This window comes from Oncorhynchus clarkii, chromosome 19 (assembly GCF_045791955.1).
Source record: "Oncorhynchus clarkii lewisi isolate Uvic-CL-2024 chromosome 19, UVic_Ocla_1.0, whole genome shotgun sequence".
Lineage (NCBI taxonomy): Eukaryota > Metazoa > Chordata > Actinopteri > Salmoniformes > Salmonidae > Oncorhynchus > Oncorhynchus clarkii.
In genome coordinates, this window is record NC_092165.1 from 32,999,611 (window position 1) to 33,011,533 (window position 11,923).

The 11,923-nt window shown below is 41.9% G+C and overlaps 1 protein-coding gene across 1 annotated transcript in view; it reads right to left on the reverse strand.

Annotated features, from left to right (window-relative positions):
* Positions 1–1,136: 1,136 nt before the first annotated feature.
* Positions 1,137–11,923, reverse strand: part of LOC139375062 (spectrin, beta, non-erythrocytic 5) — a 57,566-nt gene continuing 46,779 nt past the window's right edge. Inside the window, exons 51-70 of the mRNA XM_071116463.1 lie at positions 11,599–11,745; positions 11,232–11,369; positions 9,452–9,708; positions 8,975–9,161; positions 8,594–8,806; positions 8,222–8,418; positions 7,771–7,975; positions 7,280–7,456; positions 6,886–7,041; positions 6,478–6,695; positions 6,057–6,246; positions 5,660–5,836; positions 5,286–5,393; positions 4,344–5,090; positions 4,142–4,210; positions 3,895–3,978; positions 3,680–3,771; positions 3,371–3,490; positions 2,900–3,201; positions 1,137–2,646 (exon numbers count right to left, since the gene is read on the reverse strand). Coding sequence (XP_070972564.1) covers positions 2,498–2,646; positions 2,900–3,201; positions 3,371–3,490; positions 3,680–3,771; positions 3,895–3,978; positions 4,142–4,210; positions 4,344–5,090; positions 5,286–5,393; positions 5,660–5,836; positions 6,057–6,246; positions 6,478–6,695; positions 6,886–7,041; positions 7,280–7,456; positions 7,771–7,975; positions 8,222–8,418; positions 8,594–8,806; positions 8,975–9,161; positions 9,452–9,708; positions 11,232–11,369; positions 11,599–11,745 — 3,933 coding nt within the window. The 3' untranslated portion in view covers positions 1,137–2,497. The remainder of the gene's footprint in view (positions 2,647–2,899; positions 3,202–3,370; positions 3,491–3,679; positions 3,772–3,894; positions 3,979–4,141; positions 4,211–4,343; positions 5,091–5,285; positions 5,394–5,659; positions 5,837–6,056; positions 6,247–6,477; positions 6,696–6,885; positions 7,042–7,279; positions 7,457–7,770; positions 7,976–8,221; positions 8,419–8,593; positions 8,807–8,974; positions 9,162–9,451; positions 9,709–11,231; positions 11,370–11,598; positions 11,746–11,923) is intronic.

Consider the following 11,923-nt stretch of genomic DNA (forward strand, 5'->3'; position numbering starts at 1 on the left):
ATGACTATATAACGGATAAGTCTACAGTATTTTGACTGTTGTGTTCTGTAGTAATGTGTGGATATTTGAACCACACTTCAAAAGGTGAATAGAGACTATTTGCCTTTCGTTTTCCCTTAATGTACAGTCGGCTATTTTATGAACTTATTGGTTTACTCAAGGAGTGGGAGCCCAATTTAACCAGGCTTAAATTGGGTATGTGTGTGTGGCATACATTTGTATCCTGCAATAAATCTTAAAGATGAAAAGTAACGCTAAATATAAAGCCAATTTGAATACACATCAGGGGGTTTTAATTTACTATCGTGTATAGGTCTATTGAATGAATTAGAAACAAAACACAAAATTGAGGATAAGAGATGTGTCCCTTTTACAATCTTGTCATTTTGGGAAATAGCCTATTATTTGGAGTTTTAAAATTAGTTTCTCAAGAATAATGCATTTCCGATTTATTTGACTGATTTTACTGGCCGAGAACAACATTGTTAAATCTTTGAGCTGTGTGGTGATTCATTAAATCAGCTGCAGCTGCTTTGGGAGACGCGTGATCCGAATAACAACTAGGGACTGGCTTCTGATCAAATAACCTATCGAATGAAGACAATTCTATAGGCTTGGGGTTACCAACATAGTTTACAATGAAACATTTTTGCAAGCAAGCGGAATGATGTGATTTTGTGGAACAGGAAATACAGGCACATATATTATGCGTTAATATTCAATAGAATTTGTAAGGCTACATCTGGTGCTTTGACAAATAAACCATTTTACACCCTGTAACCTGGTAGAGCATGACATTTGCTTATGAATGATTTCTAAAGATTCTCTGTATAGGCCTTAAATTGTTGAAAATGTCAAATGTGTTATTATTACTATACAATTGGGCTGGGTTTTTTTTCTTTTTCTTTTCGATTACAATTCAAACTAAGGCTACCGTGTTCAAAACACGATGTCCTTTAATTAGGCCTACTGGAAAACCTCAAACTAATGTAAACGTAATAAATAAACCTACTATAAATACTAACCACCGCACAGAAATGATCCAGAAATAAACTATCAAAATAAATGATCTTGCCCATAACCTCTATACATTACAATCATTGTGTTTGAGGCAATAAAAGAGCCCACATATGAAATCCCTTTATGATTTTTATTCTACCCACACGTCTAGTCTTAATGACACCAAATGAGTAATCAAACCCATGACCTGAAATATCATGGCACATTACCCAAATTGTTTAACAAGTTAAATGCAATAATCACAAATAGACAAAGCTCAAGATGTTAAATCAATGGCAACATCTCGAATTAACTTTTGAACTGCAAGGGATAGACTGTCTTGTTGCTTTATTGTCTCTGACGCCATCAAGCGGTAGCAAATGTTGCTGACTCAAGAAGGCATATAGTCCGGAAGGCCTAGGATCGAAAATGCTGAAAGATCATTCATTTGTGGCATGTACTTTGCTGACACTTATTGTAGGGTTGTATATTGTGGTCCGATTCTTTACGCATTTCTCAATTCCAGTGAAATTGAACATTTCCATCAAAGACATTTATTTTTACAGAATCCGCAAAACATACATAACCGTTTAATGAGATGATCAAAAGTGAAGGTATTTTGGCTACTAGCCTACACAAAAAAGCGTAATACATGTGGAATATTGGATGACAAAAATTGTCCCCTTATTTTATCTGAATGCAGGCTTTTATTATACTAACACATTCCCAATCTAAAATATGTCATTTAGTTGATTCTTAGTTGCAGTCTAAACCGAAAGTAATTAAAATACGAATGACTTTTGCAAAATGTATAATGTAAAAGTTGTAAAAGTACACCCATCATAATCATAAAAATGAATTGCAAAAATGATACTAACGTTGAAAAATGTCCTCTCATTTCATTTGACTAAAATATTTAAAGAATACACTTCATATCATGTATTTCTTTCTCACTCAATATGCTGTTAAAGATATTTTCACATTTTCAAAACAAGATTGGCAGCCTATAATCCATACAATTAAATATCGGTGACATATTTACTTAAAATAGACATGTATAATTCTAATATCGGCAAATCTGTCATTGACATAATGCATAATTAACGTGAAACTTCGTTTGAGCATGGTAAGGATGATCTATTTATACGTTTCTACACAAGAGATATTAGTTCAATTACCAAATGTGGTGATTCGAAAATGATTGTGGTTTGAAATGTGTAAAATGAAATAGGCCAAACTGAATGTAATTATTTCTATTGAATAAATACATTCGCTTTTTATATAGGCACTGGCATAAAATCTCATGAGCATGCAGCCATCTTGAGTAGATCAGCACAAGGAGAAAATGAACATAGAAATTGTTGCTAACATATCATAAACCAATGCTAATGGTTAACGACAGAAAGATTGTGGCATTTGATTTGACCATTGTAAAGGTAATATTAAGATATAAATTGTTAAGATGACTCTATTCTAATAACACAGGAAATATCCCAAATCACTTTCCGAAGAGCTTCTTGAAGACACTCTTGTTCTTGGGTTTGTCTTTGGTCTCAGGGTCATTGAGGCTTTGTGGCGGTAGAGGAGGTTGGGCGGTGGGGGGATGCCTCCCCTGTAAGGAACTCAGGCTCTGAGTTATTACAGTCCCTGGAACAAGACCGCACATTATGTTATGTGGCATCAAAGTATTTCAGAGTATTTTATAAGGATTTATTAATATAATTACAATGTTAACATGCCAAAAAATGTAGTGAAGAATTTAATTTCTTTGTGTACCAAAATGGTTGTTTGTAACCATTATGTTGGTTATGCAGTCTCACCTGGAATTTATTTCAGTTTCAAAATGGCTGTTTTTTGTAATATTTCAAGTTGTGGTAAACTAATGCATGTGTAGTCTCACCTTCATCTTTGGTCCCCCCTCCTGTAGGGTAGCGGTGTTTGTTGTAATAGGTATGGGGGGGCTTTGGTGGGGGCCCTATATCGCTCTCAAAACTTTCATTGGAAACCACACTTTCTCTGGAGCCAACTCTAGAACCAAAACTTTCATTGGAGCCAACTCTAGAACCAACACTTTCACTGGAGCCAACTCTGGAACCAACACTTTCACTGGAGCCAACTCTGAGAAACCCTTTGTTCTCAGAAGCATCATTGATGTTGACCTGTTTGGAGTACTGATGATCTACTGTGTCCTTTGAGGAGTTCCTGAAAGAAATATTCACTTTATAATGAGAACAACACTCAAAAACACCAGGATTCAAATAAATTGTTTATTTGGCAAACTATCCCAGTAAAGGCACTGGTAAAATATGTGTTATTAATTTATAAAAACAACATTTTAAGAAATGGACCTTCTGTTTGACAGTTGCCTTACCCAGAATCCTCAGAGTCAGAGGAGCTTCCAGACTTGGTGCAGTTCTGAAGTTCCTCTACCCATTTGAGCTGCTGCTCTCGGCTAAAGGCAGCGAACAGGTACTGACTTCCATCATCCAGACTAACGGACATACACAGACAGAAGAACAGACGGTCACATGCAATTACATTTTGTCAGAGGAGGCAGTCTTTGTATACTTTATCTACAAGTCCTCAAACTTCTAACATGGCATGTTTTATACAGTACTTAGAAATAGCTTGATTTTCCACTTTAAGCATGGATTCTCTTTCAGTAATGTTTAAGGCTCACGTTAGTTTGAAGGTATGGTCTTTTCTCCTATAGTATGGGTTTTCCTTACACACTGCTCCAACCATATTGATGGGGGGCCATAGGGAAGACCTCTGTAAAAAAGAAAAAAAATAAGTAGTGACATACTGTACGTTCAAAAGTCATTATTCTCTCTAAAAGCACCTGTGAATTTAACTTTAAAATATTGTTCTGTAGACTTCATGAATACGCAGTACCTCTGTAGCTGCGTCTCTGTCTTTGAAAAGATTGAGTGTCTCCCTCTCCAGTAATGCATAGACAGCATCCCAGTTCTCCAACCCCTGCAAACCAATACAGTTTCACAGTTCTACTGCTTTATCTTACTGTAAATCATGAATGATTTGATCATAAAAAAAAAACACTGGAGATGACCTAGCATCAACAATTGTTTTTAGGTCAGAATGTTTCGGTCCTCCGCATTGAGAAAGTAAAACAGGGTCTTACTTTGTTTCCGCTTTGTTTCACCTTGATCTCCAACATCCCATCCATTCTGGCAGGCACTTGACCACTGACCTACACAGATGTAAACAACACAGTTCTCAAGATGGAAAACAGTAGACATAGTGTAAAATGTAAACAAACATGTGCTATCCACTCAGATTCAGAGTGTAGTTTGTTAATTAGTTAGTTAGTGATCTGATCTCACATCAGATGTTGAGTCTGACAGCGTAGCCATCTCCTCTGGTAGGTCCTCTAGTTTCCTGTGGTGTAGCAGTAGAGGGGAAGGGGGCAGGTCTCCGGAGGGGGGAGGGACATCTCCGGAGAGGGGAGGGAGTTTAGGGGGTGTGGTGGGTTCGTTATCTGGCTGCTCAGGATTTTCAGAGAGGACAGGTGCAGATACAGGTGAGGGTAGGGGAGATGCATGTGAGGCTGGCTCAGGTGAGGTTGGGGCTGGGGCCGACACAGGTGTTTCTGGGGCCAGCTCCTCATGCCTGGCTAAGGTCTTTTTGAGGGAGAGCCTTGGCTTGGGGGCGATAGATGGTCTATCTGTGGGAGGCAACTCTTCTTCCTTCACTGACAATCTATGGGGTCTGTAGCAGGAGTGGCTACTGCTCTCTGTAGCGGGAGAGGATGGAGGGGATGGAGGAGGGTTGACTGGAGGGGCGAAGCGTGGGGATCTAGAGGGGGCCACAGAGGCAAGGTTCTGGGTGGTCAGGGCCCTAGGGGCGGGGCTGGGAGGGGGGCCGCTGGAGATGGAGGGAGATGAATCTGGATCAGGTGGTTTGCCGGTGCTGGTTCTGCGGACCCAGTCTGTGGGTTTTAGGGGTTTAGGGCCAGTGTGTCGGGGGGTCTTCGGGTCAGACGGTTTCCTCTTCAGGGAGGTCACCCTGGAAAGCTTCTTCCTGGAATTGTCTCCATCATCACCATGGAAGCTTTGTAATCTCTGCTCTCTCTAAAAAAATATATAATAAAACTATGTGTGAGAGTAATCTACTGTATCCATGCCAAAGCCATCTTTTGGGTTGTCATTGTTCAAAGAAAACCAAAAGGAGTTGTATGGTTTAATGGAGTTAGCCAAAATTCAACAGCCAAAATTCAACATCCGTTGTCAAGAAAGGTGAATATCTTCCTCTCATCTTTCACTCACCTGTGTTTTCTTCTTCTGTAAGGTGCTAAACCTGTCACTCTGGGCTTGAATCATAGCCTCCAAGTCCTCCTGTTTCTTCATCAACTCCAGAACGTCTGACACAGAGTCCTGGGAAAGGAGACATCACTGAGCATCTTAACCAGGCTTAACCAACTTTCACTTAGTGGGTCAAAAAGGAAATTACATAGAACTAAAACCAATGACCAGTATCATCAAAAATCTGGAATTCAAGAAAATATTTACTATTTCATACTATTGTCAGAAAGCATGATGATTTATATAAGTGACAAGGTTCAAACCCTGGTCTCCTGCGCCACAATCCTATGTTAACACCTAGGCTTTTAATTGGGCTGTCCACCAGTTAAAAGACTCACCCCGTACTCCTCTACCCTCAGAGTAGCTTCGTAGGTACTGAGCCAGTGCTCTGCCTGCTCCAGCTCCCTCTGTAGATGTAGGATCTCCAGTTCCTCCTGGTACAACACCCTCCTCTCCTCCCAGACCTCCTGCACCCGCGTCTCCAGCTCCTGCAGCTCCAGAAGACGCTCCTCCAACTGCAATTTGGCAGCAATAGATAGCTTTATTCAATGTTCCTATAACAATGTTTAACATTGTGGCACAAGACATATTAATAGAAACAAGGACAATAATGCTTAAAATAATGCAAAAAATTCAATTGCAAAAGAGAAACGTAACATTTCCGTATCTTAGCATTACATTGATGTTTAGGTTTCTTTGACATTATGTCTTAATTGTTAAGTACTGTGCTATTACCTCTTGGCACATGAAGTTGCCTTCCTCCACGAGGTATCTGCCCTCATCTTTCACAGCCTGTGATTTGTTGAGCTGCTTGTCAATCTGAACATGGTACTCTTCGTGTCTTTTGATTAGCTGCTCCAGGTCAGCACCCTCCCCTCCTGACCCCTCCCCTCTCACCAGGGACAAGGTCTCTTTCAGCCATGCCCTGGGCAACACAGGGAAAAATAAAATAACCTCATGATTGAAAACGTAATCGCACTTAAATTTCCTGTAAAATGTTCAAATTAGATCAATCACACCTCAATAATTATACGTTCATAAAGCATACATTACACATCTATAAGCACACCATAAATGTGACATTATAGAATTGGGTCTCATCTTGGGTCTTAGCTTATCAAACCTAATTACATGAAATCAAAAGAAGTAGACCTACATGAGTTCTGTCCACTCTGTGAGGTATCTCTGCATAGCCTCAGCCTGCCCCAGTCTCTTCCTGCGTTGGATGGCCTTGGCATGCAGACTAGCCCAGCTAGCCTCCACTTCCTGTAGTCTCTCACCCAGACTGGCCTGCACCTGGGGGTACTTCCTGGTTAGGCCCCGCCCCTCCTCTTTAGTCCGAGACACCTCTCCCTCGATGACCGCCAAGTCTCTCTGGAAACAAACAGTTATTTGATGGGTGAGTTAGTGTAACCGGCTGTTAGCCCACCGAGTTAAAGGCATTCGTTTAGGGAGCTAAAGCAAGTCATCAGGCCTTGGATGGCTAATGGAGTCTGCCTCAATGAAACTGCTCTGCTACCATCTCAGTCAAACATGTTGAATAAACTTGGATTGTGTACTGTACCTCCAGTCCTTCATGTTGTCTGATGAGTGCCTGGATACTGAGTAGATCGTGATCGTGGTCGTCAGAGTCCAACACCACCTCCTTCTCACTCATCCAACCCTTCAGCTCGTCCACGTCATGGTCAAACTGGTGCACCTCTCGGGCAGACTTCAGGTTCTGTCACACAAAATGGCTGCTAAATCACCATGGCTCAGGTCAATTACCCACAGTAATATATAAACAATACTTAGAAGGAGAGTGTTTAACGCACATCAAGCTTGGTACAGGAGCTGGGGGAAAGAAAAGAAATAGGGCCACTATAGAATTGTGAGTAGATTCTGCCCTACCGTTTAATGTCCCACTTAAGTAGTGACTTATAATATTATTGATAGAAGAACTGGACTTAGACTTTTACCTCCTCTCTAATCTTCACATTCTGGTTGAGGTCGTCCCATAATTTGTGCAGCGCTGCCTCTCGTCTCGGGCCTTCAGCAGACTTCACCTCCTGTCGTAGTTGTTGAACAGTGTTGAGTTTACTCTGGCCCAGCGTGTTCACCTCAGCCACAAAGTCTTCAAACTTCTTCTGCAACATCTGGAAGACAGTAACTTTATTATGAAAAGTGTGGCCTGCCTCTAAACTAAAATGCATTCGATATCGATCATTACTTGTCTGATTACAGTACTTTACCAAGACTGTAATCTCACAAAGATTATTTTTTCGCTACAGCAATATATAAACGTTACATACACCCAACAGCTGAAACAAACTGTCCAGTACTTGGCTTATCCATACTGGCCCTATTCCCATCCTCCAAGACATGGGTCAAAACTTTTAAAAACACTTGAGCTGCACCTAATTTGCTCTGTATAATGGAACCAATGGAATAGTCCACTCTGCATCTGTACCTCCACATCCTCCAGGTCTTGTCCAAAGTCTTCTGACTCAGCCAGGGTCTTGCGGGAGCACAGCCAGTTCTGCAGCTCCCGGGCCTCTCTCTCAAACACATAAAGGTTCAGCTGATCCTCCAGAGCTGCCCGTCGCGAGCCAGAGACACGCAGCAGACTCTCATACTCACCCAGCACGTCTGGAAGACTCTTACTCACTAAATGGCTGACGTGAAATGAGAGACATGGTATCATGTCAATGGGCTTACAACATTTGGAATGAGAGACAAACATTAAGAAATCAACTAAATGCATTTAGAAATCACTAAATGTACATGTTTCAAATATGCGAATGTAGTTAAATATGTGAATATAGAATATGAATATATCTGTGAGACCACATATGTTAATTCCTGACATTGATAACAGATAAAGTGAATAATGTACATACTGTAAGGTTTGTATACTGTACCTGTTGGGGTGGCCACAGTGCTCCAGTTTAGCGCCAGTCTCCTGAAGAGACTCTACTTTCAGCCGCTGGTTCTCCATGTCCAGGTCTACAGAGTCCAGCTTCCTCAGGAGGACCTCGGTGGCCTCCTCACTCTTCCCAAAATCTTTTGACTCTAACATTGGTCTCTGCTCATCCATCCACAGTTCTAGTTCTGAAACCTAAAGAGAAACGTAAGCTTATAAAAGGTTCTTCAGTGGGCATCATATCTGGGAGGCACATAAGTCCCTCACTGTAGAAAGATGTATTAGGAGAGAGTTTTTGTGGATTGTGGAACCTGTGTTTGTGTCCAAAGAGAATGTCTAGAGAGTATGGTCAGTGGTCAAAGTTATCTACCTCAGAGAGGAAGGTCTGTATTTTCAGAGCCTCCTGTAGCAGTCGGCCCTTGTTTTCTGACTCTCTCGTCAGGCTCTCAAAAATCTTCTTGAGCTCAGCCAGCTTCTCGCTGATCTCATGCGAGGCAAAGTGTCTGCCCCTCACCAGGTTCTGCCCTGCGTTCTGGACAGCCTGCACCAGAGGGGTACGGCTCGCTATCTCTTGCACCAGAGCCTGCACACACATACACACAGAGGTTCAATCAATCAACCAATGGAATCTTACATTCATAACACTTTTTACAAATACATTTCTCACAAAGTTCTTGACAGAACCCCAAGCCCAACGTTGTTGTTAGTATCTTAACTGCAAACTGGAACATTGACCATCCCTGTCTCTGACCTGATGTTTTTTGACCATAGACTGAGTACTCTGTAGGGAGGTTCCCCAGTCTTTGGCGGAGGCAGAGGGCAGTTTGTCCTGGACCCAGACCAGCTCATCCTCCATGTCACGGTAGAACTGGAACAACAGCTGCCAGGATTCTAAGGTCTCCCGTCGGTTCTGCAATGGCTCAGCCAGACTGTTATATCTGCAATAACGAAAGTCGGTTCAAATCAGTCTTGAAGGATCATGTAAAAAAAAAAAAAAGGTCCCAAAACTTACTACTGTGCAAAACCCTTACAATTCCTTTCACAAGCGCAGTCTCACAGCCATGCAGTATTGGTGTGTATGTGCTCTGTTACATAGTAATAAACATGTGTTTTGTTAATCTGTGTTTTGTTACTCTGACTAATATTTAAATGTAGTTGGGGAGAATCAAAGATTCAAAATGCTTTGCCAGTATTATTTATATATCTTCGACAAAAAACAACAACTTACCTATTGACAGTTTGGCCTACTCGTTGCTGGATCTCCTGGGCCAGGAAGTTGCCCTTGGAGCTGAAGTCCTTGGCTGTATCCACCAGGCCCTGGACCCTCTCCAGATAGCCATCCACTACCTCCTCCAGGTCCTGTAGAGCCTTCAGCAGCCTGTTGACTGACGGGAGGTCAGTGCCACAGTCCTCATTGGTTACTTCAACTTCTACGGACCCAAGCCACTCCTCGATATCGTCCAGAGAACGTTGGAACTGTAAAGCCTGGTGGTAGAAAATAACAAATTCATAGAAGAATTATAGCTTAACACTTTACTTAAAGACCAAGAGCAGTCAAAATGTGTTTTATATCATATTGTACAACAGCTGATGAAACTAACACTGTAAAAGTATGAAGGCATTTGATCAGTGTTATTTCCTAATAGTTGCTGGTACAATCTACACAAGACCTTCTATTCAGCAGGTTTTGCATGGGTGGAGTTTTGGCTTGCCTCGTGACATCAGCAGCCGATATAAGTTAATATAGACCAATAACAAAAGAGAGTCTAACTCCGACCACTCCCAGGCAGTCCTAGCTAAATTCCTGTTTGAGAATTTTTTTTGTTAAAAAGCAACAACATTTTTTTATTTCTTTTCAACCATTTTTATAGAAAATTATAAAAGTCAGGTATTTAATTGTTGCCCAGAAAGGATTTGATATTGAAATAAAAACAGCTGCATTCGGCCTTTAAAGCAGAATGCTTTATTACTTGATTATTTTACCTGGAGGGGATGTTGTCTCTGCAAATACACTACATGACCAAAAGTATGTGGACACATGCTCATCGAACATCTCATTCCAAAATCATGGACATTAAAATGGAGTTGGACCCCCCTTTGCTGCTATAACAAACTCCACTTTTCTGGGAAGGCTTTCCACTAGATGTTGGAACATTGCTGCAGGAACATTGCTGCAGGGACTTGCTTCCATTCAGCCACAAGAGCATTAGTGAGGTCGGGCACTGATGTTGGGCGGTTAGGCCTGGCTCGCAGTTGATAGTGTTCTCCTGGCATCAGCTAAACCCAGATTCATCCGTCGGATTGTCAGATGGTGAAGCGTGATTCATCACTCCAGAGAATGTGTGTCCACTGCTCCAGAATCCAATGGCGGCGAGCTTTACACCACTCCAGCCAACGCTTGGTATTGCACATGGTGATCTTAGGCTTGTGCGGGGCTGCTCGGCCATGGAAACCCATTTCACGAAGCTCCGGAAAAACAGTTATTGTGCTGACAATGCTTGCAGAGGCAGTATTGCAACCCGAGCACAGACGATTTTTACCTGTTTACATGCATCAGCACTCGCCGGTCCTGTTCTGTGAGCTTGTGTAGCCTACCACAAGCTGAGCTGCTGTTGCTCCTAGACATTTCCACTTCACAATAACAGGACTTACACTTGACAGGGGCAGCTCAAACTGCGCAGAACTTTCACAAACTGACTTGTTGGAAAGGTGACATCCTATGACGGGGCCACATTAAAAGTCACTGAGCTCTTCAGTAAGATCATTCTATTACCAATGTTTCCCTAAGGAGATTGCATGGGTGTGTGCCCGATTTTATACACCTGTCAGCAACGGCGCGTGTGGCTGAAATAGCCGAATCCACATACTTTTGTATGTGTAGGCGACCAATAACATTTTATTTTATTTTTAGTTTATCATCTGATAAAAGTTACATTCTCTTTTTCACAGTATCATCTACTGTAGCTATCATCAAAGATGAGTACAATACGTCTATGAGGTGCAAATACCTGGTAGGCCTGCTGCAGACGAGATTTCTTCTCTTTACAGTTGTTGAGGAGCAGGTCCCAGCCATGGTTAAGGTCCTTCAGCCACGGTTTGATCTTCCCAGGAGTGGAGTGACCCGCTGCTATCATTCTCTCCCCCTCCTGGTGGTGAACATTGACTCAATAACACTTGCCTAGACCAGTCACTGCTAACTAACTGTACTGTGGATAACATCTGCCGAGACACTGGTCTCAGAGCTTGCAGATTCTATGAAGGACAGAGAGCTATGCTATTCTATCTTAAGGTGTATAGAGCTGTCATAAGCCATAGGAAAGTACTGAGATACTACTCTGTGATTAATGTGCACTGAAAGCACTTCTTCACACATACCTTAGTAAGAGTGTCAACTCGGTTACGGTTCGCTAAGATCTCGGCCTCAAAGCTCTGGTGTTTCAGCAGTTTGGCCTGGAGGTTGATGGGGTCTCTCCAGCTTTCATCCAGGGCCACTGCATTCCTCTCATTGAGCCACGAGCACACCTTCAGGTTCCAGTTATCACACATTACTTTACAGGTTCATGGTACTACACATTACTTACAGTGCCTTCAGAAAGCATTCATACCCCTTGACTTATTCCACATTTTGTGTTACAGCCTAAATTCAGAATTGATTAAATAGATTAGTTCTCACCCATCTGCACACAATACCCCATAATGA